Here is a 26,101-nt window from a genome sequence, read left to right as displayed (position 1 = left end):
TGTAGAACTTAGATGACTAAGTAAATTAAACTTTGCTTAGAAATATAGAGACTAGAGTAAATGAAAATATCCATTTAAGGCTATCCACTTAAGATTGAAAAGATGTAATATCCTTCCAGATTATTTAATACATTTAATGTAATTTCAATAAAAGTTTCTTGGGAATCTTGACAAAATGATCCTAAAATTTACCTGGAAAAAAATTACATGTAAATAACTAGTGAGAAAAGACTTGTATTAATAGTGGGATACTTGAGGATAAATAGGCAGAAAGATCAATGATATAGAAATTCTAGAAAGAAATTCAAGGGCATATAAGAATTTAGTATATAATAAAAGTTGACTTTGTTACAGGATGGATTATTTGGTAATACTGTGTGTGTGCTAAGTCACTCCAGTAGTGTCTGACTCTTTGTGACCCCATGGACTGTAGCCTGCCAGGCTCCTCTGTTTATGGGATTCTTCAGGCAAGAATACTAGAGAGGGTTGCCATGCCCTCCTCTAGGGGATCTTTCCGACATAGGGATCGAATATGTGTCTCTTGCATTCACAGGCAGGTTCTTTACCGCTAGCACCACCTGGGAAGCCCCTGGTAATACTGTCATGTTGGTTAATCACCTTGAAAAAATAAAATCTATACCCTAACTTTAAATTCCAACTTGGGTTAAGGATTTAAATGTAAAAACAAATCTTATAATTAGTACAAGAAAATCTTGAGGTGGAGAGAGCATTTCTAAATATAAGCCAAAGAAAATTTAAAGAAAGGATTAAAAAAAAATCTATTAACTTCTAACATTTAAAAATGTACATCAAAACCAAAACAAAATAAAAACTTCAAACCTAGAAACATACTATTAACGAAATTGAAAAACCAGATACATAGGAAATTAATGATATATATGAAAAAGATTTAACAGCCTTAATAAAATACTATTGTAAGCAATGGTTGAAACATGAAACTATCTACAGCTAGACTACGTGGCTCAGCCATTTGGTTTCTGCTCTAAAAGGCTACACATCACCTACGGCTAATCGTTACAGAACACGTCCACCAAGTGTACAGGAGCAAACAAGCCTTCCTGATGAGAGGGGAGGTTGGGGTGCAGGGGCGCCGTACCTCGGAGCTAGGGCTTTTCAGCCACAGCAGTTTGGCCAGGTCATCCCCAGCTGTGTTGTTGACAGCGTGCTCAAACACCTCGACCTTCTGCATCAGAGTTAGATGGTCATAGTCCGGAGCCATCTGCACCAAGACACAAGTCTGAGATGAGCAACGCATATCCGGGAAGAAACAAGGCTCTGAGGCCAGGCAGAGATGGGTTCTGATTTCACCACTGCCACCAAAAGGAGAAGCAGTGGCCACTCTAACCTGAGGACCACAGGAGGGGCCAGGGCACAAGGGGCAAGCATCAGGCCTTGCCTCGGTACCAGCTTCAGTGTGAACGAGAGCACTGGGAGGTTCGTAAACTTTCTCACTTTTATCCCTCACACACCTACTGAACACTGCTTCCCTGCTTCCCCATTCAGCCAGTCAGCGCTGTGTACCATGTTAGGATCAGCAGATGTATGTTGCCTGATGAGTAATACTGTCCAGTCTCATGGAGGGTGATGAAAACCTAATTGCTGGGCTTTAGGATCCTTGTTTCTTAGAGAAGGTTATCTGCTTAAAGACTCATACCATTAATCCTTTGTCAACAGCTAATTCCCTTGAATAGATTTTTCAGTGATGGAACAAGGAAAACAGCTCTGTACTAATTCCTGAACTGACTTGCCAGCTTCACCCTCAAGAAACCGAAGGGTTGGGTCTGGCAGCCTCATCACGTACCCGCAGCATGATGCGATGCTCAATGTTGAGAAGGATCTTCTTTTTCTCCCTGTAGTCCCGGATGAGGGCGTGCAGCGTGTCACAGTGGGGCACCCAGCCGATGAGGCCCGAGTTGGTTGATAATGGAATGACAGCGTATCTCTGGATGCTAAAGCCCACAGGAAAGCAGGGTCAATGAACAGAAAACAGAGCAGACCTTTGAGCCACTTGTGGCATATGCAAACTGGTTTTAATGAGCCTATCCACACAAGGCTGTTGTGGGGCATGTGATGAGGGACGTGGTGCAATGCATAAAACCTAAAACACAATTGGGGCTGATGGTATAAAGGTACCACTAGTGTTCCCAACCTGCCTAACAAACTCACTGCTTTGGGGGAACAATCCCATAATGACTTCTAAGCCTAAAATGACCTCCCCACTTAACATCCATGTTCTTAACAGAAAGAGGAGTGAGAGAAGCCTGAGGACAGGACGGGCTTGTTAGGGCGGTCATTTCATTTGGCATAGAACACATCAAATTTGTGGAACCTCCCATCTAAAGGCCATGAAATGTTCCTTTCTGAGTCCTCTGAAGGACTTCCCCTGAGAACACTCTAAACCAATGGAGAGTCTTTCTCTTAGACATCTTGGCTACTGATGACCTCCTGTCAGGTACAGAATCATTTACTTGGCAAAGGTAAGTGACGACCTGGAAGAGAAGTAAGAAATAACTAGATTTCTCTAGTTATCTAGGGCTGTCTCTGTGGCATCCTGAATACCTGAGGTTTTTCCGAAGAGACGTTGGGTCATTGGCCAGAAGGGTGTTGACCAGGCCGAAGAGCTGCATCACCCGTTCGTCCTGCCGCAGGTCCTCATGGCCCTTCAGGAGGAAGACAAACTCGTGCCCGTTGCTGCCTGTGGGGAGTGAAGCGGGGATCAGTCAGCGAGGATCAGAGGGTTTCCATCCTGTTGGCTGGGGGACCACCACTGCATTCGCAGGTCGGGAGACACATACCATACCCAGTCACACTGTCCTGACAAACGGAAGAAACGTGCCCTAGAATGGGTGAATGGCCATCAAAAGAATGGCCTTCTTTTTGATGGTCCCCCAGTGACATGTTCGACTCAACAGTAAGTAAAGTTTTTTAAGCTCCATCTTCAAGTGCCAGGAATGAGTCTGTACAGAGATGGTCACTCTACATGTTACCTCCCCAACCCACTCTCTGTCCTGCTCTGACCTTAGAAGCTTGGATTCCTAGAGACCACATCCCCTGGACTCCCTGGTGTGCTTGGCCAATGGGGGCACTGTCAAAAGGTTAGAGGGTAGAAGAGGGAGAGGTCGGGGTACCTGCCCCCGACAACTGGCCAGGTTCTGGTTCTAGAAGTAGCTCCCTCCCTTGGTCTGGACCACGGCGTCAGGGGATGCCTTCTCTTTCTAGGTTACAGCCCTTGCCGGGCTCCGTGCCCTCTAGGTCTGAAGGGCGGGGGTGAATAATTATACACTTCATACTGCTGGCCCTCTTAACTCAGCCATGCCTCTGAAAACAGTCCTTCATTAAAGTCTCTTTAGTTAGAAGCTGCTGAAAGCTGACCAACACGCATGTTAGTTAGAAGAGACCAGCCTACAGAGACAACCACCCAGCATTTGCCACCGCTGGTGAATAATCAGACTGTTTAAGAAACATGAGTACTGTTAAAGGTGTGAGAGCTCCGAGTACCAGCAGAACACTCAGGCCTTCAAAACCACCCTCCTGGTGGCACGCCGCACTGTCAGAACTACTGCTTCACTGAGTTCACTTTACAAAGCCTCCCCGCAGAGAGGATGTGAAGTATAAAGGACACTCCAGCCCAGGTGGCCTTCCTCAACATGGCCTGTCACCTGCTGTGCTGCATCCGCAGCCTCTTTCTTCCTGATCGGCCCCCTGACCGGCCCCTTGCCAAACCCACCTCCGTGCTGTAGGCCTGCACGGTTCCCTTCCACCTGCACTGGGGTAGGGCTGACAGGCCTCACCTAAGGAAGCACAACAGCAGGAATCAACTAGAAGTCCCAGCGAGGGTGTCCTTCACTCGACTCTCAATACATGGGAGAAAGGTTAGTGGTGTGGACAGCAAGCAGTCGCGTCAGGAGGGGAGGGGTCCCCTGGGCTGGGAGGGAGACTCGAGTACCAAAAGTGCACGAGGGGCCTTACCCATAAGCGTCAGCTTCCGGGGCCTCTGCTTGGATGTGATGACTTGCAGAGATGGCGCAATGGACTGAATGCGAATGATGGGCTGGTTGGGGTCATAAGTTCCCGGCACAGCCAGTTCCAGATCCCGGCACATCAGAAGTTTAGGGGAGACGTACTGCAGCTCTAAGGATGTGAGCTGTGAATGGTTACCACAGGGTTTAGCTTTCTGCCTCTCAGGAGGAACTGAAATGCCGTTTACATATTTTTCAATGGATTGCTAGTAGCCATGCCTTGTCCCAAAGTCCGCAGGTAGAAGTGGAGCCAGGTGCTGGGGACTTAGTATCAGAATGTTCACAGGCAGCGGAACAGAAAGGACTATAATGACTGGTAACCCTGTTAGAGCCATGAGATCCTACCTGAGGCAGCTGCTTGGAGATTCGTCTGAATACATGGTAATAGAGGTCCCAGGCTTGGGTGAGGTCCTTGACGTTCCCTGATTTCATGTACTTCCTGCACCATTCCTGGGCCTCCATTAAATCTCGACCATATGCCTCAGAGGGGAAGCAGGAGAATGAATAAGGTGTCACTTGTGTTGACTAAGCCCAACTCTGAGTCCCCAGCAGGCAGCAGAACTGCTCGGGAGGGTATGCTGGCCAGACGGCACTGGCTGGGTTGCTCGGCAGCTTTCCAGTCCTGGAGCCCAACCCTCAGGATGGCTTCTCAGGTAAAGTGAGGTTGGAAGAAAGACGAGATGGCCTTGTGAGGTACCTCGTGGTTTTCTAGTTAAAGTTTTGGAAGGGTTCTTGTAACTTCATGACAATTCTATTTCTGGTGTTTTATATCCTGTGACCTCCCTCCATTAAAATACATTTTATTCAAGTCAGCAGAAAGGTTAGAGGGAAAGGAGTCTGCTAAAGACTTTGGGGTCCCATCAGTTCATGTCTTTTTTTATCCCATACCTGGTTAAATGATGTTTCCTTCAGTGTCTGGGGTCCCCGCTCCATCATGGCGTGCAGGGGCTCCAGCACCTCGAACATGCCTTTCACGTTCCTCTCCCCAAAGTACAAGCGAGATGCCTCTTCCAGGCCTTCATGCCACATCTCGTGCCAGAGGATGGCCACTCGGATCAGCTCCTCACTCACCTGGATCAGAAAGGGGATGGAGGGACGTGCTCAGGGTGAGCTAAGCTCAGAAAGGCCCATCTTGGAGAAACAGGAGGAACTCCTTCCGGCAGAGGGAGTACACGGCCTTGCCCTGAGGAAGGAAGGCTGTCTCACTCGAGACCTCTGCTTGGTGGCTCGAGCGTCTCATTCGAGACCTCTGCTTGGTGGCTCGAGTCTGCCTGGACTCACCATCATGGCCTGCTGCACCAGGGTGTTGCTGTGTTCGCACATGTTCTTCAGGATTTTGTTGGCTGCGTTGTGCCGGGCCGTGGTGGTGGACTTGGAGGCCACTGTCAGCGGGTAGATGAGGGCCTGAAGCAAGCACAGAAGGAGCGTTTGCAAATGTGTAAAAGGAGGATGAGAAGAGTATGGTGCTGACACTCATCTGAGTCTACCAGGCAGGGGCTGTGTGGCCTTGGGCGGAATTTTTTCTTTCCCAGAAGACCCTGGGTCCCTGAGCCTGTCAGCTGGGCAAGACGCTCCTGGGGGCAGGACAGGACTCTTGGCTCCCAGGGGCATTTGTGTCCCTAGAGTGGTTTAGGAAAGGTTGATGGCCAAATCAAAGGTCAGTGGTTAGACAGAAAAGTGCCCGGGGACTCCACGCACCTGGGGGTGGTACCGACCAATGTCTGTGAGAAGCTGGTGGATAAGACGTCCCACCAGGGGCCTCGGCGTATCAATTCTTGCAATGAGCTGAGGTATAACCTGATATTCAGAAAGACACAGTATGCAGCCTATGAGATGTGGAAACAACTCCAGTTATTCTTCTGAGCCATGAACAGCTCTTGCAACTGGTTTGATAGATACTGCTGGGCATGGAAATGGTTTATCCTTTTCAGTTCTCTAAAGGAATAGAAGAAAATGTGGAGTCTTGACCTTGGGGGTGGATCGCTGCTTCCTTACCATTGTATAGTGCGTGCTCCTCTCAACACTGCATGATTCTAAGAGAGACAACGAGCAAGACCTGACCCATCCTCACCAGTAACCCAGTGCCCTCACCTGAAATCCACCTGTCCCCACCTGTAACTCAGTGCCCTCACCTGTAACCCAGTGCCCTCACCTGAAATCCACCTGTCCCCACCTGTAACCCAGTGGTGCCCTCACCTGAAATCCATCTGTCCCCACCTGTAACCCAGTGGTGCCCTCACCTGAAATCCATCTGTCCCCACTTGTAACCCAGTGCGCTCACCTATAACCCAGTGCCCTCACCTGTAACCCAGTGCCCTCACCTGTAACCCAGTGCTCTCACCTGTAACCCAGTGCTCTCACCTGTAACCTAGTGCCCTCACTTGAAATCCACCTGTCCCAACCTGTAACTCAGTGCTCTCACCTGTACCTCAGTGTCCTCACCTGTAACCCGGTGCCCTCACCTGAAATCCACCTGTCCCCATCTGTAACCCAGTGCCTTCACCTGAAATCCACCTGTCCTCACCTATAACCCAGTGCCCCACTTGTAACCCAGTGCTCTCACCTGTAACCCAGTGTCCTCACCTGAAATCCACCTGTCCCCACCTGTAACCTAGTGTCCTCACCTGAAATCCACCTGTCCTCACCTGTAACCCAGTGCCCTCACCTGTAACCCAGTGTCCTCACCTGAAATCCACCTGTCCTCACCTGTAACCCAGTGCCCTCACCTGTAACCCAGTGTTCTCACCTGTAACCCAGTGCCCTCACCTGTAACCCTGTGTCCTCAGCTGTAACCCAGTGCCCTCACCTGAAATCCACCTGTCCCCACCTGTAACCCAGTGTCCTCACCTGAAATCCACCTGTTCCCACCTGCAACCCAGTATCCTCACCTGAAATCCACCTGTCCCCACCTGTAACCCGGTGTCCTCACCTGAAATCCACCTGTCCTTACCTGTAACCCAGTGCCCTCACCTGTAACCCAGTGCTCTCACCTGAAATCCACCTGTCCCCACCTGTACCCCAGTGTCCTCACCTGAAATCTACCTGCCCTCACCTGTAACCCAATGTCCTCACCTGTAACCCAGTGCCCTTACCTGTAACCAAGTGTCAATCTGGATTGCTTTCACCCCTTCCACTAAGGCTTCATTTACATCTGGCCAGTGACCATAATCAAACCATAAGGTGAGAACTCTGGAAAAGAAAAAGGAAAGTCTTAGAAACTTTAATTTGCCAGGTTTTGCCTGTTTTCTCATCTTTGAGACTCTTGAAGAGAAATGCTGGTGGGGTCCCAGAGCAGTGGCTCCAGTGTGCTTGGTCTTGGGAGCACTTAGGAGTGGGGTGGTGGTGGTGGCTGGCAGTGCCTGACTGGACACAGACCATCCCCAGGGAATGCCTTGCCACTCCAGACAACAGGGAGGGATCACCATGCCACCAGCTCATACATCTAAGAGATGAGTCCATGGATAAGCTTTGCATGTGTAGGAAGAGTTGCCTCTAACACAGCAGTTAACTAGCAAACTTGGCACTTAGCTGGGAAACCCCCAGACGCAGGAGGGCTGGACACTGACAGCCTCTGGACTGACCGGCCTGTGCTATTTGTTTGGGCCTCTCAGAGTCACCTCCGAAAGCTGAAGGGATTCTAGCAATATTCTGAGAAAGAGTTGGGCGGCTTCTTCCTATGGAACAGGTTACACACCGGAGTCCTCAGGCACTGCTCCTTCCTCTTTGCATATTTCACCCATATGAGTGAGGCCCAGTAACCTGTGACTCTGGGATGTACTCACGGGGGTGGGAGGGAAAGAGGACTTTACCGGTGACTCCTGTGACCTGCCCCCGACATGGCCCACCAAGACTTCCCTTCCTGATACCTGAGTGTGTCCTGGAGGTTGTTGCCTCGTGACAAGGAGATGGAACGGAAGAAGCCCTGGACAGCAGGGACAGTGTACATCAAGAGGGTTTTAGACAAATCCTGTTGGAATACACATATGTTAGTGACACTCCCACCTCAGCTTTCTCATCTGTAAAATGGGCAGAACAGCCCACTAAATAGCACATCTCCAAGAGTGGTTATGAAGATTAAATCAATTAATGCACAAAAAGCTTTTAGATCAGCACCTGACATGTAGCAAGCACCCAGTAACTACAATGGTGCCCTAACTGTTAATATCTTGGGCTAACAGTAGCTTCCTGGACAGGGTGGCAGAGGAGGTGGGACCAAGACCCTGAACATGCTGATCTCTGGGCTTATCAGCTGCCCCAGAGCTTGAACTGACTGCCCCAGGGGAAGTAGAAGGGGAGAGAAAAAAACAAGAGTGGATTCCGCTGGGCTCTGTGCTCAGAGTGGGTTCGCAGATGTGCAGGCCACCCCCACACAGGTGCGGAGAATGAGCTCAGCCATGTGGGAGGCATGACAAGGACCTCATTCTTCAGCATGGAGGCTACATCAGGTCCCCAAACGCAAATACACATACAGAAGTACCATCTAAACAATGCCGGATGGCAAGCCATGCTTTCTGGCTTCCTCTGGGGCTTCAGAGCAGAGCCTCAGGCTCCTGTAAGGCTAACCAGGGCTCCATCCTCAGGGCGCCTGGTGCCCGGGTCAGTCCATGATAGTCAGGGGTGGGGTGGGCAGCGGGTACCTCGGTGACCTTCTTCTGCAAAGGAGATGGGGTAGGGCTGTTCTCGGTGCTCTCAGCCTCACTCTCGCTGTTGCTGCCCTCGGTGCTGGTGGCGGTGGCGGTGGCCGTGGCTGCTGTGGTGGCAGCAGTGGCCGCGTTAGTGATGTTGGCCCCACTGGCATGTCGCAGCTTCTTCTTCTCATCGCGGGCTTGGTTCTGATGTTTGTAGTGGAGCACAGCCTCAAAGTTCATCACTGCCCACGCATGCCAGGCCTGGGGGCGGGGTGAGAGAACAGACATGGAGGCTGTGACAAGAGCTGGGGCAGGAGGCTCGGGTATCAAGGGCCTCGAGGGGTGTGAGGCCACAGCTGAAGCTAAGCAAGGGCTGCCCTTTCTTTTCAGTGGTCAGTAAAGCGAATCCTCACTTCACTGCAGTGGAACACTTCGGAATGGGGCATTTCACTAAGTCCAATGTGATTCATTCATTCTGCGGTGCATCTGTTTTATCAGGGACTTTGGTGGGTGATGTAGGATGAGGGGGCATGTGAAGAGGAGCACGCCATGGGCCTTGACTCAGGACCTGTTCATCTAGAGAAGAGGTCGCTCAAAGACCTGCAAATAGGTAGAATGGGACAGGGGCAACGAGAGAGAGACAACAGGAATGCCAGGTGCAGGGCTGGGAAGGCTTCATGGAGGAGGGATTTGGGGCAGGTCTTGAGCCACGCTAGATGGGTGGGGAGGGAACAGGAAGGCACAGCAAGGATATCCTGTAAGAACAGAGAAGAAGATGCAGGTGGACAAGCAGCATGGTTCACAGAAAATAGACATGTGCCTGAAGCTTAAGACACACCCAGGAGAGCAGGGAATTCCCAACAGAGCTTTTAAAGATGGGTTAAGTGGCTTCCCTGAAGGTCCGGTGGTTAAGAATCTGCCTGCCAATGCAAGGGACACAGGTTTGATCCCTGATCTGGGAAAATCCCACATGCTGCAACTAAACCTGTGCACCACAACTACTGGGCCAGCACTCTAGAGCCAGGGATGGGCAACTACTGAAGCCAGTGCACCACAGGGCCCGTGCTCTGCAACAAGAGAAGCCACTGCAATGAGAAGCCTGTGCACCACAACTAGACTGTAGCCTCCATGTGCTGCAATTAGAGAAAAACAAAAAAGACCTAGCATAGCCAAAAACAAATAAATAAGTACAGCTGGTTTTTTAAAAAGATAGGTTAAGGGAATTCCCTGGTCATCCAGTGATTAGGACTTGGTGCTTTCACTGCTAGGGCCTGGGTTCAGTCCCTGATAAGGGAACTAAGATCCTACAAAGTGTGGCTCTGCCCACCCCACCCCACCCCCCCCCCACCCCCCAGAAAAAGAGAGATGGGTTAAAAGCTGGATTTGAAAGATTCCTTTGGCAGCAGATACAAAACAGATTATGGAGGAGAGCAGAAGTTCAGAGAGTGAAGGTAGAGGTCTTAACCAGGCAGAGGACAGTGGGAAAGGGGGCACACTAAGAGCACAGGCCAGCCGTGGAGGGTGACTCGCGGCCACTGCTTGTCCCTCACACCTGGCTGAGGGCCTGTCAGAGATCAGTGGTCAATGACTGCCAGCCAGAAGAAGCCTTTGGTGCTAACTACTCACACCTCTGAGGGTTTGAGCTGTAGTAACGCTGTGAGATAGCACTGCCTGGTTTACAGGGCATGAGGCATACCGTAAATTTGCAGTGATAGCAAGACATTAAATAATCCACTCATAGTTGGAACTTTCTGGATAACTGATAAATTTCTTTGAATCCCTTGCTAAAAACCTTGCTTTAACACAGAAGTGTCCATTTCCCCAGCTAAGCAGAGTAGATGAATCACTATCAACTTCTACTTGATGAATAAGAATCCTACAATGACCCAGGCTCAGCTTTCCCATACCTCCGTTTAATCCACAAATACCTATATATGTACAGTGAGCTGGGTGGGGGGGGGGTCACAGCAAACAAGACAGAAAGAGTCCTGCAGGCACGTGGGATTAACATGAGTCACTGATGGGAGATGACAGCACAGAATCAATAGGCCCAGACTAAAGCCAGTTTTGTTTTTTTTTTCCCCTTTGTTTCTTTCAGAAAAGTTGAATGAAGGAAAGTAATCTGGTTAGGACACAGTTCTAATTAGTAATGCTCTAGCTGGTCAAAGGTTCACTGGACATATTCTTCCAGTCTTGGACTGAAGCTGTCCTAGACAGAATAATTACTGCTTCTTTCACAAAATGGGCATTTTTCAGATCAGACTGATACACGCTTAAAGCACGGCAAGAATTTTACTGTAGATGTTTCTGGGGCCTTCAGATGCAGGTTTTGACCCCAGAGGGATTCATTCCCAGAGTATTAGCAGGTTAAAGAGACACCGGAAAGGAGTGGATGACATCTGCCTCACAGGCAGTCTAACCTGGAGGCCCCTCAGAAAAGATATTTAAAAAACACAAGAAAGCATGCTCTCACCAGAGGTGTGTACTTCCAAGACTTATTCCTCTACCAGTCAAGGTTTTATACATTTTCTAGTTTTCTTTATCTTCTTGAAAATTTTCCTATGATATAACAGGATGTTAGAGCTTTCCAACAGAAACAGACAGTTCAGTTCTTAGATGAGGAGCAGGCAGGGATGGAAATCATAAAGAAGCTGGGAAGGAACAGATGACCCAAGGGAAGATAAAGTTCCAGAGACTAACTGTGTGTCCAGATGGTCTAAGAAAACAAGCTGCTAAGAGTCTGTAAGACTGGAGAGGGTATGAAGAAAAGGGAACCTTTTGTGCTGCTGGTGGGAATGTAAATTGATAGAACCACTATGGAGAATAGTATGGAGGTTCCTGAAAAAATTTAATAGAACTACGATAAGAACTACCACAGGACCCAGTAATCCCACGACTGGGCATATACCCTGAGAAAATCATAATTCAGAAAGAGATATGTACCTCAATGTTCACTGTAGCAATATTTCTAATAGCCAAGACGTGGAAACAGTCTAAATGCCCATCGACAGACGAATGGATAAAGAGGACGTGGCACATATGCACAGTAATACAATGTGTAATTATAGAGCTGCAAGCACAAGCTGGAGTCAGGGCTGCCGGGAGAGGTATCAGTCACCGCAGACACGCAGATGACACCACCCTTATGGCAGAAAGTGAAGAGGAGCTAAAAAGCCTCTTGATGAAAGTGAAAGAGGAGAGTGAAAAAGTTGGCTTCAAGCTCAACATTCAGAAAATGAAGATCATGGCATCTGGTCCCATCACTTCATGGGAAATAGATGGGGAAACAGTGGAAACAGTGTCAGACTTTATTTTTTTGGGCTCCAAAATTACTGCAGATGGTGACTGCAGCCATGAAATTAAAAGACGCTTACTCCTTGGAAGTTATGACCAACCTAGATAGCATATTGAAAAACAGAGACATTACTTTGCCAACAAAGGTCCGTCTAGTCAAGGCTATGGTTTTTCCAGTGGTCATGTATGCATGTCAGAGTTGGACTGTGAAGAAAGCTGAGTGCTGAAGAATTGATGCATTTGAACTGTGGTGTTGGAGAAGATTCTTGAGAGTCCCTTGGACTGCAAGGGGATCCAACCAATCCATTCTGAAGGAGATCAGCCCTGGGATTTCTTTGGAGGGAATGATGCTGAAGCTGAAACTCCAGTACTTTGGCCACCTCATGCGAAGAGTTGACTCACTGGAAAAGACTCTGATACTGGGAGGGATTGGGGGCAGGAGAAGGGGACGACAGAGGATGAGATGGCTGGATGGCATCACGGACTCAATGGATGTGAGTCTGAGTGAATTCCGGGAGTTGGTGATGGACAGGGAGGCATGGCGTGCTGCGATTCATGGGGTCGCAAAGAGTCGGACACGACTGAGCGACTGAACTGAACTGAATGTGGTATACAGTAATATAGCAAATTACTCAGCTATAAAAAGGAACAACATGGGGTCATATGTAAACATGTGAATGGACCCAGAGTCTGTCACACAGAGTGAAGTAAGTCAGAAAAACACACTGCATGTTAATACATATATGTAGAATCTAGAAAAATGGTACAGATGAACCTATTTGCAGGGCAGGAAGAAAGAAGTAGAGAGTGGTCATGTGGGCTCAGGGGATTAGGGAAAGGTGGGACGAATTGGGAAATTAGGATTGACATACATATACTACCGTGTGTAAAACAGATAGCTAGTGGGCAGGGAGCTCAGCTCAGTGCTCTGGGATGACCTGTAAGGGTAGGTGGGTGAGAGGAGGTCCAACAGGAAGGGGATATATGTACACACATAGCTGATTCACTTCAGTGTACACAGAAACTGACACAACACTGTAAAGCAACTATACTCCCATTAAAAAAGAACAAAAAGATGACAGCATCTCCACAGCCATGCACACACTCATGGTGTAATAAATCTTTTTCAGGTGAAAGAATCTCTCAATCTTTCTGTATCAGTCAGACCTCTGACTGACTTGCTCTTGGCACTCAAAGAATCAAACTCGTGGTCCCAGACCAGGCCACCGAGGCTCTGCGGTGAAGCATGAGCACCCTGGGGCGCACTGGCCAGCGTCTGGAGGCAGCGGCGGGGAGCCCAGCTCACTCCCGCCCCCGGTTACCTTGTACCAGCTGCGGTCGTGCTCTGTGGCGGCGCTATAGTACTGCAGGACTTTGGGGATTGTGCTCTCATTGATGCCCTGTAGGTTCAGCTGCCACTCCCCGAGCTTCAGGAAACATCTGAAAACAGAGAAACCAACCCTGTGTTGCCCCCTCCTCAGAAGAGCCGTGCTGAGGAGGACGACGTCCTGGGAGCACAGCGGCCTTCCTGTGGTGGACTCCCACTCTACAGAGGCAGCACGACTGAACCACTTGGATTCTCAGCCACCTGGAGGAAAACTGACAGGTCTGGGGCACCAGTTTTTTAAGGGATGGTCTCTTCTTGCTCTCTTTCAACGCTAACATAAACCAGGTAACTGGTACACTGAAGTGTGAATGGACCTGGCTTCCCCAAATTCATTTCGGTGGGTGGCAGCTGCTGAGAGTAAGTTTTCTTATGGCTTTCTTTATGGCTTCTCCCCTGTTTTCTGGCTGTGCTGTGCTACATGCAGGGATCTTAGCTCCTTGACCAGGAATGGAACCCAAGGTCCCTGCAGTGGAAGCATGGAGTCTTGATCACCAGATTGCCAGCAGCGTCCTCCATTCTTTGTATGATGAAATTAACAGCTAACGTTCACTGATATGTACTCTGTTCCAGGTACTGCTCCAAGTGCTTGACGTTCTCTTTCCACTAATCTTCACATCATCCTGTTCCACCCTAGAGAAAAGGAACTCTTACTATCCCCTTTTTAGATGATGAGGAAACTGAGGCACAGAGTGGTTAAGTAACTTATCTAAAGTCACACATCAAACCAGCAGCATTTGAAAGCTAGGAGTCTTAACTCTGAAGCTGGATACCAGGAGAAGAGCACACGGGTGCTCTAGGACTATTGGATCCTGGGAAAATAAGTGGCAGAGACTGTGGAGCACTGGAAAAGGTGAGAGAGATGCAAGCAACTGGCTGCTCTGGGAGCCTTGATCATGCCCATGGGGCAGAGGCTGCTGATGGGGCGGGGCTGGGGTGTGACAGGCCTGGCCGTAGGGAGCTCACCGGGCCATGAGCTTATGCAGCTCCTGCTTGTGCTGCTGGTCCTCGGTGGCGATGGCATGCTGGGCTTGCTGCTGCATGGTCTGAACAAAGTGCTGCATGTGCTGGAAGGCGTCAATCTGTAGGACAAAGGCACAGGGAGTCACTTGGCGTCTGGCCCAACACCAGGGGAAAGGAACTGCTGTTCACCCTCTCCCAAAGAACACCCTAGAGCATGGGGGAGGACAGGGGGCCAGGGCATGATGCCGAGAGATGGCTGGACTTGTCAAGAGGATTCATATTTTTTCAACTCAAGGAGTAACTCTCCTTGGCCAACTGCAATTACTAGTTTAACAAGCCTTAGAAAAGTTAATTGCCCAACTTCCCCAAATAAAAATCCATATGAAGTAATCGGAAACCACTGCTTAATTCACTATCAATATATTGCCCTGGGGGAAGTCAGACTTCCTGGGAGTTGTTTCAGGCTAGTGAACCCTTAGTATTTGTTTAAGACACTGTGTACCTTGGACACTAGCACAGAAAAAATTACAGTGTAAAAAATCTAATAGATCTGGGGACAAACCACAGTGGAAAGGAATATAAAAAACAGTGTGCCTGGTATGTATACACACATGTCTAAATCACTGCCATATAGCAGAAATTACACAACCTTGTAAATCAACTCTATTTCAATAAAATACATTAAAAAGATCTGACAGAACCCTCAGTACCCAAATAAGAACACAGAGATGGGGTGAGGCCCCTCATACATCCAAGTGGAGTGGGGAAGACACAAGCCAAGCATTTAGTTGAACAGGTTGGCTAAGAAGCAAAGGCTTCAGAGGGTCCTCAAGCAGTTCCATCTCTACATGATTTTATACAAAGTGAGCCCGAGGCATCTGGGTTAGTAACAGTGGAACTAGGGAAGAGTAGAGCCAGAGTCAGAGGTTTGGGAGTCAGTTACAAGCCACTTGTATAAACCTGCCATGTCCACACGTACCAGCATCATGATAAATGGAGTCCAAACTCTTCAAAGGGCTTCAAGGATGAAGATAGAACACACAGACATAAGAAGCACAAATGGGAAAAACAGTGGATTCCAATCCACCGACACAGAGAGGGGAAATGGCATGGGACAGAAAATGAAAGAGAATATGTGTTCTCTGCTACAGGAAAGGAGAGAAAAACCCAACATTTCAAATAAATAAGGTCAAAACGATCTCCTTATGAATTATATAAGGTTTCCTTTCTTTTTTAAAAGTGGAAACATGTTAGTAATGATAGCTCTGAAGGAAAATGAAATTCCCTTGCTTGGGGGGCAGAACCAACCTCAGATACTTTTAATATATAAAGAATTAAGTAATTAATTGGCATCAAGAGACAGAGGGCTTCACCCAGAGAAGAATGACGTGTCAACGATTTACCAGGGAACTAATCCACACGTGAGGACAGTGCAGACACACACATATTCTAACACTTAACAAGACACCTGTCTCCTTCACATCTGCCTTTAGTTTCATTCCTCACCACTGGCTTTGAAAAATGAACTACACTAGCCTCCCACACCTGGGAAATGGTAAGTATTCTTCTAGTTTTTCTTCTATGGAAACTATACTGACTAGACTTAAATCTGATTAGGAAGAGAAAAGAGAATTGACCTCTCATGACAAAGGTGGAAGATAACTGGGGCTTCCCTGGTGGCTCAGCTGGTAAAGAATCTGCCTACAATGCAAAAGACGTGGGTTTGATCCCTGGTCTGGAAAGATCCCACATGCTGTGAGCAACTAAGCCCACACACGAGAACTACTAGGCCTGCGCTCCAGAGCCTGGGAGGTGCAACTACTGAGTCTCCACACCACAGCTACTGAAGCCTGCGAGTCCTAGAACCTGTGCTCTGCAATATGAGAAACACTGCAAAGAGAAGCCCACACAATAAAGAGTGGCCCCTACACGCCGAAACTAGAAAAAACCCTGTGTGGGAACAGAGACCCAGAACAGCCATAAATAAGTAAATTATTATAAAAGAACAAAAAACCTCCTTCTTTTCTCCATCTCCAGGAAATGAGGAGGGGGGAAAATGATTCTTTCTCTCTTACAGATAGATAAACTCACTTGGAGGATGGGGCTTCTCTTAGGCTGAGTGTGAGCTGGGCAGACTCTTCTGGCTCTTGACTGCCTGGGGGCATGTGGGCAAGAGCTAGGTTCTTGGCTTAGTGAAGTTTCCCAGAAGGAACCAGACTGTCTCTAGATTCTGTGAACTGTCTCTTCTAGAAGAACACTGGCCATACACCTACTGCCTGATGTCTTCCTGCTTTTCCCCATGTCTACCTGACTGAGGCAAGGCAGAGAGTCCAGTCCTTACAGAGGAAGAACGTAATGCTCAGAGAAGTAAAATGACTTGTTCATCAGCACAGTTAGTATTAATAGTCAGTCTTCTTGGAGTAGCTCCTGAACTCTTATGAAGATGTGGCATCTCTAGCTCCAGGCTTGAAGTTCAAGCACCTAATTTTAAATTGATTTCTAAATTTTTAATCCATGTGGTTTTGTGGTCTGCCTCCAGAATGTGGGCTCCTAAGAAAAGGCCATAATCTGTGAAGTTGGGCTGTAGTCCTACGTTGAAAGAAGCCACTCTGTGGTTGAGATACTAGCCAAGATATTCCTTATGCCTGCCTTCGGCAAGACATTCAAAGACTTGGAGGCTACACATAGGAAGGAAACCAGACTACATTCAGATCCAGCATCTTCTGTTTTTCTCATTTGCCTGGAGGAAGAGCAGGCTTTGAATCACAAGTGCTCTGGCCTGGGAGGCACACTGAACAGAGACTAAATAAACACGTCCTCCCAAACAACAACAACAGAGAAAAACCTTAAACTGCACATTTGGAGAAGGACACTTGGGCCATTACTTCTGAAGTATGCCCCAATCAAAGGCCCAGAACCTGGGTGCACGGCTGTGGTTCCCACCCTGGGTGGCATTCAGAGTCACAGAACCCAGTACCCACAAAAGAGGTCAACTCCCAGCCACAGCCCAAGGATCTCCCAAGTGGGCCGTTAGCCCAGACTTGACTGCTCCTCTCTCCCGTCTCCCACAGCCATAGCTTCAGTGGCTGCTCTGCGTTCCTTCCTCACCTCAGGGACACTGTGGGCACAAAAGGGGGAAGACAGCTGGGACTCCTTCCTCTGTTTCCTTAGGAGGACGGTGAGGAGCCAAAGCAGGTGCTGAAGGTGACTCCAGGACCTACTTTGGGTTAATCACCACCATCAGCCAGGTAGATTGTTTTTAAAAATAAAATAGAAAAAATACCACCAGAAGTCACACCTATTTCCCGAGGCCCTGTCTGTAAATAAAGTCAGAGGAATACCACACTGGCTTCAAGATGACTTTCCCCACTGTTTCTAGCATTACACCCTGGGTGTTGCTGCTTGTGAATCCAAACTGATGAGTGGAGAGGAGACAAGAAGTCTGAAAAACCAAGTTGGTCTTACGAAAGCTTCAGTCTGTGTTTTCATAAACACACTGCTTTTTTGGGTACTTCTCTTAGGGAAAAAGACAAAACAAAACACAACCCAGAAACTGTGCTTTTTCTGTTGCAGCATATTCTAGCTGCTCATAAAAAAAAACTGTGAATACATGCATTGGTTTGACCCATGAGTATACGTGCATCTCCCCGAATGTGATTCACTTTTTGAAATCTGGCCCAAATAGCCTCCCCATGGAAGCGAACTCCCTGACATGGCGGTTTGGACACTGTCTCCTTTCTGGCCTGGAGGAGGCAGTGAGAAGCAGATTAGGCGACTGTTCTACAGAAACATGGTCTGCTGCTGCAGTCGGGTACAGACCTTGCGGGCGCTCTTCCACATATTTTTCATGTAGGCGTAGGTCACCTGGGGGTGAACTGTTGGCAGAGGATGGTCAAGTTGCCGAGATGGATCAACTCCCAGGAGTAGCACTAAGGTTTTGTGAGCAAGCGCCTTCAAGACAAGTGGTCAGGTTAGACACAGGGCTGGACCAGGAGCAGTGTTCCCTCCTCAGCCCCCACCCGACAGAGGGGCAGGACACTCACCAGCCTGCCACTCTTGCCACACAGGCTTGCGTACTTGAGCCAAGTCCTCATGTCCTCATGAGGGCTGACGACGAGTGACCGCACCATGAGGATTTTCTGCCAGTCCTCCACAATACGCTGGCAGCCCTGGAATGTTCACAAGTGAGGATTAGATATGTGCTCTGCTACATCACCCCCTCATGGGCAACAGTGAAACCTACCCCGAAACAAAAAAAGAAATTCATTCTTATAATCTCGTATTTCTCAAGAGAAGGGTACTGTGAGTGAACACCTCTTAGGAACTTTTCAAAATTCAAGAAGCTACAGAGCAAGGCCTCTGGAGCCTGAATCGTGGTCCATCCACTTACTACTTATTGTGACTCTTGGGTAAGTTACTTAACCTCTCTGTGACTGATCTGTAAAATGGGGTAAGAACCGTACCAACTTCATGGGGCTATGGTGAAGTTTAAGTGAACTAAATTATTTAAATTTATTTTCTGGATTGTAAATAATGTATTTTTAACTCTTTTTTGCCTCAGTCTCTCTGGTTGAAGATGACTATTGTCGACAAAAATTAAAGATGTATCATTCAAAATTTTAAAAACTACTTAAGTGTAAAAAAAAGTTTAAATAATTAAATTATTAGAGCCTAAACCTGCACTCAGATCTTGGCCTTGTCTTTCCTCTTCATTTCTTTTTTTTTAAATATCTCAGATCAAAAACCATACACAGAAGGGAAAAGACCTCATTCATTCACACGTATAAATTCTTTTGAATTAAAAACAGTGAACTAATCACTATAAAAGGGCCAAGTTAATTTTATATTAAAAGACTGTTGAGAACACAGTGAGCCTCTCCTCCATCTTCCCACAGAAATCAGACGCAGAGATGAACACACAGGAGGCCGGGTTTCTGGGATCTATCAATTCATCAGAGAATTCCATGAAACCAAACAAGCTGTCTTCCATGGAGACAGGTCTAAAAGTCTAGCAACAATGGCTGAAGGCTTTAAAATAACTTCACAAATAATTTTTATTTATTTCTGGCTGTGCTAGGTCTTCGTTGCTATGCAGGCTTTTCTCTAGCTGCAGTGAGCAGGGGCTACTCTTCATTGCAGTGGCTTCTCCTGGTGTGGAGCATGGGCTCTGGGGCAAGCAGGCCTTAGCAGTTGTGACACGGGGACTCCACAGTTGTGGTTCCCAGCTGAACAGCTGCAGCGAATGGGCTTAATTGCTTCACAGCATGTGGGATCTTCCCAGACCAGGGACTGAACCTGTCTCCTGCACTAGCAGGCAGATTCTTTACCACTGAGCCACCAGGGAAGTCCAGCTGCAGGCTTTTAAACATGACAGGACACAGTCTGAGTCTGAATAAAGAACCCAAGGCAAGAAAAGAACCCCATGCAAGTAAGGCTGACCTCTCATACTGTCCCATGGGAGCTACCAGCTGGGGAGTTCAGCTGAATGGATCACAAAACGGCAGTCTTCCAGCCTAAGCAGTTAGTTGAGTGTTTGGACAGCAAGCCATCCATAAGAGCCAAATTCCTACCGCAAAGTTAACACTGTATTTTTAGCCTTTGGACCATCATCTTTCATCCCGTTAACAATGATTTGGAAAGTTAGAAAAACAGAACAAAGTACACTGAGTGGCTGTTCTAGTGACTTCTCATCTGCCAGCTTCTCCCACATGCTGAAATCCCTTGGCTCTGGAAAGCAAAAAGTGTCTTGTGTCTCCAGGTAGGAAGGTCACAAAGGCCTAAGATGACGATGGTATTATGGACACAGTAAAGTCAAACATGGGTCTCCCCTCTCTGAGACTCATCTAGTCCACCCCCTTCTAAGTGTCTGGCTGGCCAAAGTCCCACTTGTTAGAAGGGCAGAAGATTAATCAGATCTCTGATTTGGAAACCCTTCACCCCATTACAGGCACTTAAAAAAAAAAGAAAAACGAGGGTGTGGACAAGCGGGAAATTCTGGCTTTGTGGAATTCTTTTCTGGGGTTCAATAGACAATTTTCCACCAAAACATTCACTGGACATTTCATAATTGCTAATAAAACATGGGAAGGAACTGCATGTGCTCATTTCAGAGCATAAACGACTGTGCTCATGGGCGAGCCTCTGCCCCACTCCTTTCCTTTCCAGAGGAATGTGCCCAGAACTCCATGGACAGGAATGCAACTTGGAGTCAGAAGGCTCTGTCACAGCCTGAAAAGCTGGAAGCACAAACTTCGACTGGTCTGGGGACAGAATTTGGAATTAAGCGTGGATTGGATCAAGAGTAAACCGCTGACAATCGAGGGAGGTTGATTATGATGAGCAGGGGGACAAGTGCCTTCTGGAGCAGTGCAGGCTTTGCCAATGAACTTCCCTTCTGTTTCCTCAGGGGGCGGGAGAACTGTCCTTTCCAAGAACACTTGAGACTCCTGACTCCCAGGTTGGGAATCAACAGCTCCTCATGCTAAAATGATCAGAATGTACAATGCGAATACTAATGGAGAATTTGGACTAGTCTCTCGATGAGGGGAAACGTCGGTGGAAAAAAGTTTGCAGAGATTATTGCATGACTAAGACCTGAGAACTGTAAACCGCAGAAGTTAGTAAATGAAAACATCAGGTCCCCCCACTGAAAGGTGGCCAGCAAGTGGATTTAGAGCAGTGGATCTCAGCGTCAGCCACATCCTGGAATTATCTGGGAAGGCTGGAAAGATACTGATGCTGGGTCTATCCTCAGGACTTTTGTTCATCTGGTCTGACGTGACCTGGGTATTTCAATTTTTAAAAGCTTTCCAAGGTTATTCTGGGCTTTCCAGGTGGTGCAAGTGGTGGAGAACCCGACTACCAATTCAGGAGATATAAGAGACCTGGGTTCAAACCCTGGGTGGGGAAGATCCCCTGGAGGAGGGCATGGCAACCTATTCCAGTATTCTTGCCTGGAGAATCCCACAGACAGAGGAGCCTGGAGGACTACAGTCCACAGGGTTGCAAAGAGTTGGGCATGACTGAACTGACTTAGCACGTAGTACCAGGTCATTCTATCACATAGCTGAAGTTGAGAACCACTGATTTTGAGGTCAAGATTCTCAACTGGCTGGCCATAATGTCACTTGTTTAAGATATTTTCAAGAATTTCCTGGTGGTCCAGTTAGATTAGGACTCCATGCGTCCATTGCAGGGGGCACGGGTTTGATCTCTGGTTGGGGAACTAACAACCCACAAGGTATGGGGCATGGACAAAAAAAAAAAAAAAAGATTATTTTCTTTTATTCCCTGAGAAGGGTAAAATGAAGCTGGAAAAGTGGTCATTCTCTCACAGCTAAAGGCTCAGGTGAAAAGCCCGTGGATGTTCTGCTTTGAATGTATACCGGGCCTCAGTGAGGAGGCAGGAAGTGGATGCCAGCGGGGATCAGAGGAGTGGGGAGGGTGGCACAGGGCCTTCCACCAGGCTCACCTGCAGTCTCTCCCACCAGATCTGGCGGATGATCTCCCGTCGCTCAGGGACAAGTTTGTACTGGATAACCTCCTCCAGCTCAGACAGCATGTGGCAAGAAACCATGGCCTGATGGAAACAAATCACATTCCAACTTAATATAGCATGAAGAATCCGAAAGCCAGGCTTCATTGCAGTCATTCCTTCTGGTCCCACAGGCACACTCCCAGCAGCCTGTGTGTACTCATGTACCCACTCTGCAAAAAGAACTGAACTGAGCTGGAAACCTGGCACTGCACAGGCAGTCCACACTTACCCCATAGGCCCGGCTGTAGCTCTCTCCCGCCATCGCCGTTAACTCTGCATCCAGTAGGTCCCGGGCTTTGTCGATGCACTGGAAGAGAATGGGAGAAGCACAGGAATGGAGCTACAGGCTTGGGAGCTGAGGGGTGCACTGTGATTTTTGGGTTTCCCCACCAGATGCACAAATTCCCTGTCTCACTGAAATCCCAGTGATGAAGAGAAAAGCTCACTGAAGAAGGGAAGAAACTTTTTACCTGATTTGAAAGCCCAGATAAAAGCATTCTCTGATTTCTCAGAAAAAACAGAAATATATGGCAGCCAAAAGCTCACTGTCTTAGAGCTTGGGTGACAAAGGAAGGGAGACGTGTGCTTAGAAAGAGAATCACTGTGCTCTCGCATCTCAAAGAGGACAGCCTGCGGACCGATCTGCTTTCAACTTCTTGCTGGGCATACTGATAAGAACAGACCGTGCAAGCACTCAAATGGCCCACCTGCTTTTAAGCACCTTGTCCTCCTAAGAGAGGGTCTCTGAAACTGGCAGAAAAATGCCCGATCCTCTCCAGGTAAATGGGAGCTTTTGTGTCTGGAATGTGAATGGCCCAGGGCTGTTTTCACATCATGTAAACCAGAGGTCATAGGACGGCAGTCTGAGGCTTCTCTGTTTCATCAGTTAAAACCCCAGCATGGGGAACTCTTCCTTTTTTGAACGTTTCAGGTTAATGATTATGTGCCCGTCCTGCAGTGCTCAGAGCATTCACCCAAGCACCTCACCTAAGACAGTCTGGTGCCTGACAGAGTGGGTATAATCACCTCATTATTTTAGTCTGCCAGACAGCAGAGGATTTCCAAATAAAGTGCTGGCTTCCCTAGAAGGTGACCAGTGTGTGACATGCCCTCACAGCCAGAAGAGGTGGGATTTCTGTTGCAAGGGGCTCACTGCTCTCTGAATCCTCCTCTAGTGGACAGTTTCTCTCCACCATAGGGAACACTAAAGCAACACGGTAAAAAGGAGGCCACGATGACCCAAGAAGCCAACTCCAAAAGCAATCTACATGGTAACTTCCAGAACAGGTGTCCCTCTCAGAGCAGAAAGTGGCTGACGTGCTAGGAGTTGTCTTCTCACTGAGTCTTCGGCTCCTAAGCCATTCTAGCGAGCCCACAGAGCCAAATGCCAGAGCCTGTTTACACAGGTGCCCTATGCCTAGGAGCTGACTGGGCACCCTTGATTACCATTTCATACTAGAAGAAAGGTTACATGTAGATTTTTACCTGTTGTGCCAAGGAGAAGAGGTCCTGATGTAGTGCCAGCACAGCTCTATAAAATGCCCCATCGTGGGTGTCCCGAGGGATCATACAGGTGTACTCTTCCATGCTGTCCCACTGACCTACATGTGCATACACGCACACACATATACACAGAGAAAACATCAGAGTGGTCAGCTTGCTGGGCTAAAGGCAGTATACCAAATAGGCCTTGTCATTGTTACTTGCATTTAGCTTGGGGTTCAAATAGGACAATCTTGAGGCTGATGTATCAGAATCCCGCAGAGAGCCGCTATACTCTGTGAGACTGAACAAGCCAATTTAACAACGCCATAGCTGTCTTCCAAACACAGGCCTCTGTGGCTGCCCCTGGGAGTTAGCTCCATGAGAGATGGAAGGAGCTACACGAGTATGAGTCCACAGGTCAGGAGGGGGAGTGCAGCACCTCATTAACCTAGAGAACTCCCCGGGGACTCTCTCAGTGAGACCAAGAACCTTTCCCCTACCAGTGGAGCATCTCACAGTTCAGTGATACCTTGGAAATTACCTGCAAACAACTGATATGGATCATTATCTGGACAGGGGACAGGATGAGACAGTTTACTCGTCTCATGCTGGCAGCACCTCTGCCTCAGAAGGAGGCGATAAATATTTTAAGAGGCTCTGCTACAACAGAAAGATGGGCTAGGTCATAGCACAGTAGTCCTGTATCACGGCAGGCTGGGGAAATGGTGGCATCTGGGAACAGATATTTGCTTCCCCTGGTGGGGTGAGCATGTCTCAAATGCCAGGATTTCTAAGACCATCTGCAGAAAAGACACTGGCTTCATTAGCTGCACGCTGCAGGGGCCCCAATTTTATGAGGCCTTTCCCTGCCTTTTACTCCAGACCACCGGTGTATCCATTCTCTGTGCCTCTGGGCAAAAGTGAATAACAAACAGTGACTCCTCAGGAAGCAATTCATTTCTGAAAAATGTTCTGGATCCAGCTCAGAGCTCATGAAAGGAGAGGATGTGAGCTCTGTGACTCAGAGGGTGGGGATGGAGGCGGATGTTGTGTAATCTTCCTCCGGACTCCACAGGTGCAGCTTCCACCTGGGACACCCACGGACCCTCCCTCTCTGGCCAAGAGCACTTCTGGGACAGACATGGATAATCCTCTCTGCTGGTGCCTGAGATCAGAACATGACACTTTTCTGTGGAGATTAAAAGGAAATCGCTGCTTGAAAACACTCAGGGAGTGAGGAAGGTGGGTTAGTGTTGGGCTACAAGGAGAAGAGAGAAAACAAGACTGTCAGAATGTCGGTAACTGCTAGAGGAGGTGAAGAGCATATAGGGACTCACTGTACCATTTACTTTTATCATCATTGGGAAAGTTCTATAATAAAATTAAGAAATCAAGGAGATAGACAGCTGACTGCTTTCATTATTCCTGTTGGGTAAACATGCTGGTAGAACTCCAGCAGTCATACTGGATCACGACACAGAGGCCCCAGGCGAAGCAGAAACTCAGAAAGAGGCTATGACAATGGAGCCAGAATGCAGACTCCACTGAGTATCTCCGTGTTGATGCTTGCACACTGTTTTCCCTGGCTTCCCTGTGAAGAGAGATTTGTATGCATGTCTAACAAGAAAGCCATGAGACGAAAGGACAGATGGAAGAGGTGGAAGTGGACATGAACGGCTTCATGCTTCTGTAGACCTGACACTCTGCCCGCAGCCACGGTGCCTTGCTACTCAGAGGCGAGCCTCCAGCCTCACTGTCCTCCCCATGACTGGGTGCCTGGGAGGGCAGCCTTACCTAAACCCCATGCAGCTGCAGCAGCCATGCGGGCCATCTTGGCTTGGGTCTCATCATTAACCAGAGTCCATTTTTCACAGCACTGCTGGTGAAGCTGCCCCCTGAAGGAAAAGAATTATATAGTTGCGTTAACCGAAATCACCTCAATACCTGCCCATTTTTCTCTTGAGCCCCTTGGGCTAGCTGGGGGGTTGCAGGGGAACTGGATGATGGGGGCCTGCCTTCATCTGGAAGCCTTTAAAGAAAAAGTGCTTTCATGATATAATTGAGAAGTGTCTGGTGATTTGTCGTTTCTATGGTTTGGTGGCTCAGAATTTTCCTGACAATGAGTTTATCAAAGAGAGGGACTGTGTCTAACTTGATGCGACGTGAAATGTCCTAAACATCTGGCCCTCTTCATAAATAGTAAATAACTTCTCTCCTATGCCAGTGAACTCTGGGCTCTTTCCCTTTGGCAGGCCTACAGAGAAAGCAATCAGAAGAGACACATCTGGACATCATTTTGGGCTCAAAGCTATAGGGACAACTGGCTCTTATAAGTATTATACAAATGGCTGCAGTCTGAAATGAAATTCAAATGAAATCAATCTGTGCAGAGGAAGAAGGCTCTTCAACAGTCACATCCACCAGAAATCCAGATGCTGCTTACTCTCGGAATTTTGTACAATGACTGTGAGTGTAGGTGTCACTAGGAGACAATGAGATGCATTCGATACACAGAGCAGAATCCCTCAAGAAGAGACGTCTTGTTGGCAGTTAAAACTGCTGCCCTCCTATGTGGCACTTCTGAGTGAAAGGAAACAAAACTCTGCTTCTGTGGGGGAATACGAGCTCCTGCATTCATGTGAGCTTCAAGACTCAGCCAGGAGACTCCTCAATCTCTCCTGCTTTCTGAAAGAGATACTACAGGGTATTTTAGCTTGGTATTGGGATTGGAGTCAAGAGAAAAGGTACAAGCTCCAAGTGGCCCAGCTCA

General features: G+C 48.0%; 1 protein-coding gene across 1 annotated transcript in view; it reads right to left on the bottom strand.

Moving 5' to 3' along the window:
* The window catches only part of MTOR (mechanistic target of rapamycin kinase), a 124,826-nt gene that overhangs the window by 9,576 nt on the left and 89,149 nt on the right, over positions 1-26,101 (bottom strand). Inside the window, exons 31-49 of the mRNA XM_068986236.1 lie at positions 25,126-25,226; positions 23,332-23,447; positions 22,076-22,153; positions 21,781-21,888; positions 18,353-18,478; positions 18,129-18,260; positions 14,313-14,428; positions 13,285-13,402; positions 8,678-8,929; positions 7,907-8,007; positions 7,133-7,229; positions 5,739-5,837; positions 5,322-5,444; positions 4,929-5,111; positions 4,386-4,520; positions 3,991-4,165; positions 2,581-2,716; positions 1,823-1,970; positions 1,118-1,240 (exon numbers count right to left, since the gene is read on the bottom strand). Of these exons, the coding sequence (XP_068842337.1) occupies positions 1,118-1,240; positions 1,823-1,970; positions 2,581-2,716; positions 3,991-4,165; positions 4,386-4,520; positions 4,929-5,111; positions 5,322-5,444; positions 5,739-5,837; positions 7,133-7,229; positions 7,907-8,007; positions 8,678-8,929; positions 13,285-13,402; positions 14,313-14,428; positions 18,129-18,260; positions 18,353-18,478; positions 21,781-21,888; positions 22,076-22,153; positions 23,332-23,447; positions 25,126-25,226 (2,467 nt within the window). The remainder of the gene's footprint in view (positions 1-1,117; positions 1,241-1,822; positions 1,971-2,580; positions 2,717-3,990; positions 4,166-4,385; positions 4,521-4,928; positions 5,112-5,321; positions 5,445-5,738; positions 5,838-7,132; positions 7,230-7,906; positions 8,008-8,677; positions 8,930-13,284; positions 13,403-14,312; positions 14,429-18,128; positions 18,261-18,352; positions 18,479-21,780; positions 21,889-22,075; positions 22,154-23,331; positions 23,448-25,125; positions 25,227-26,101) is intronic.

The sequence above is a fragment of the Capricornis sumatraensis genome, chromosome 14 (assembly GCF_032405125.1).
Source record: "Capricornis sumatraensis isolate serow.1 chromosome 14, serow.2, whole genome shotgun sequence".
NCBI classification, from domain to species: domain Eukaryota; kingdom Metazoa; phylum Chordata; class Mammalia; order Artiodactyla; family Bovidae; genus Capricornis; species Capricornis sumatraensis.
The sequence above is the reverse complement of the archived record's forward strand: the minus strand, read 5'-3'. Positions and strand labels throughout refer to the sequence as shown.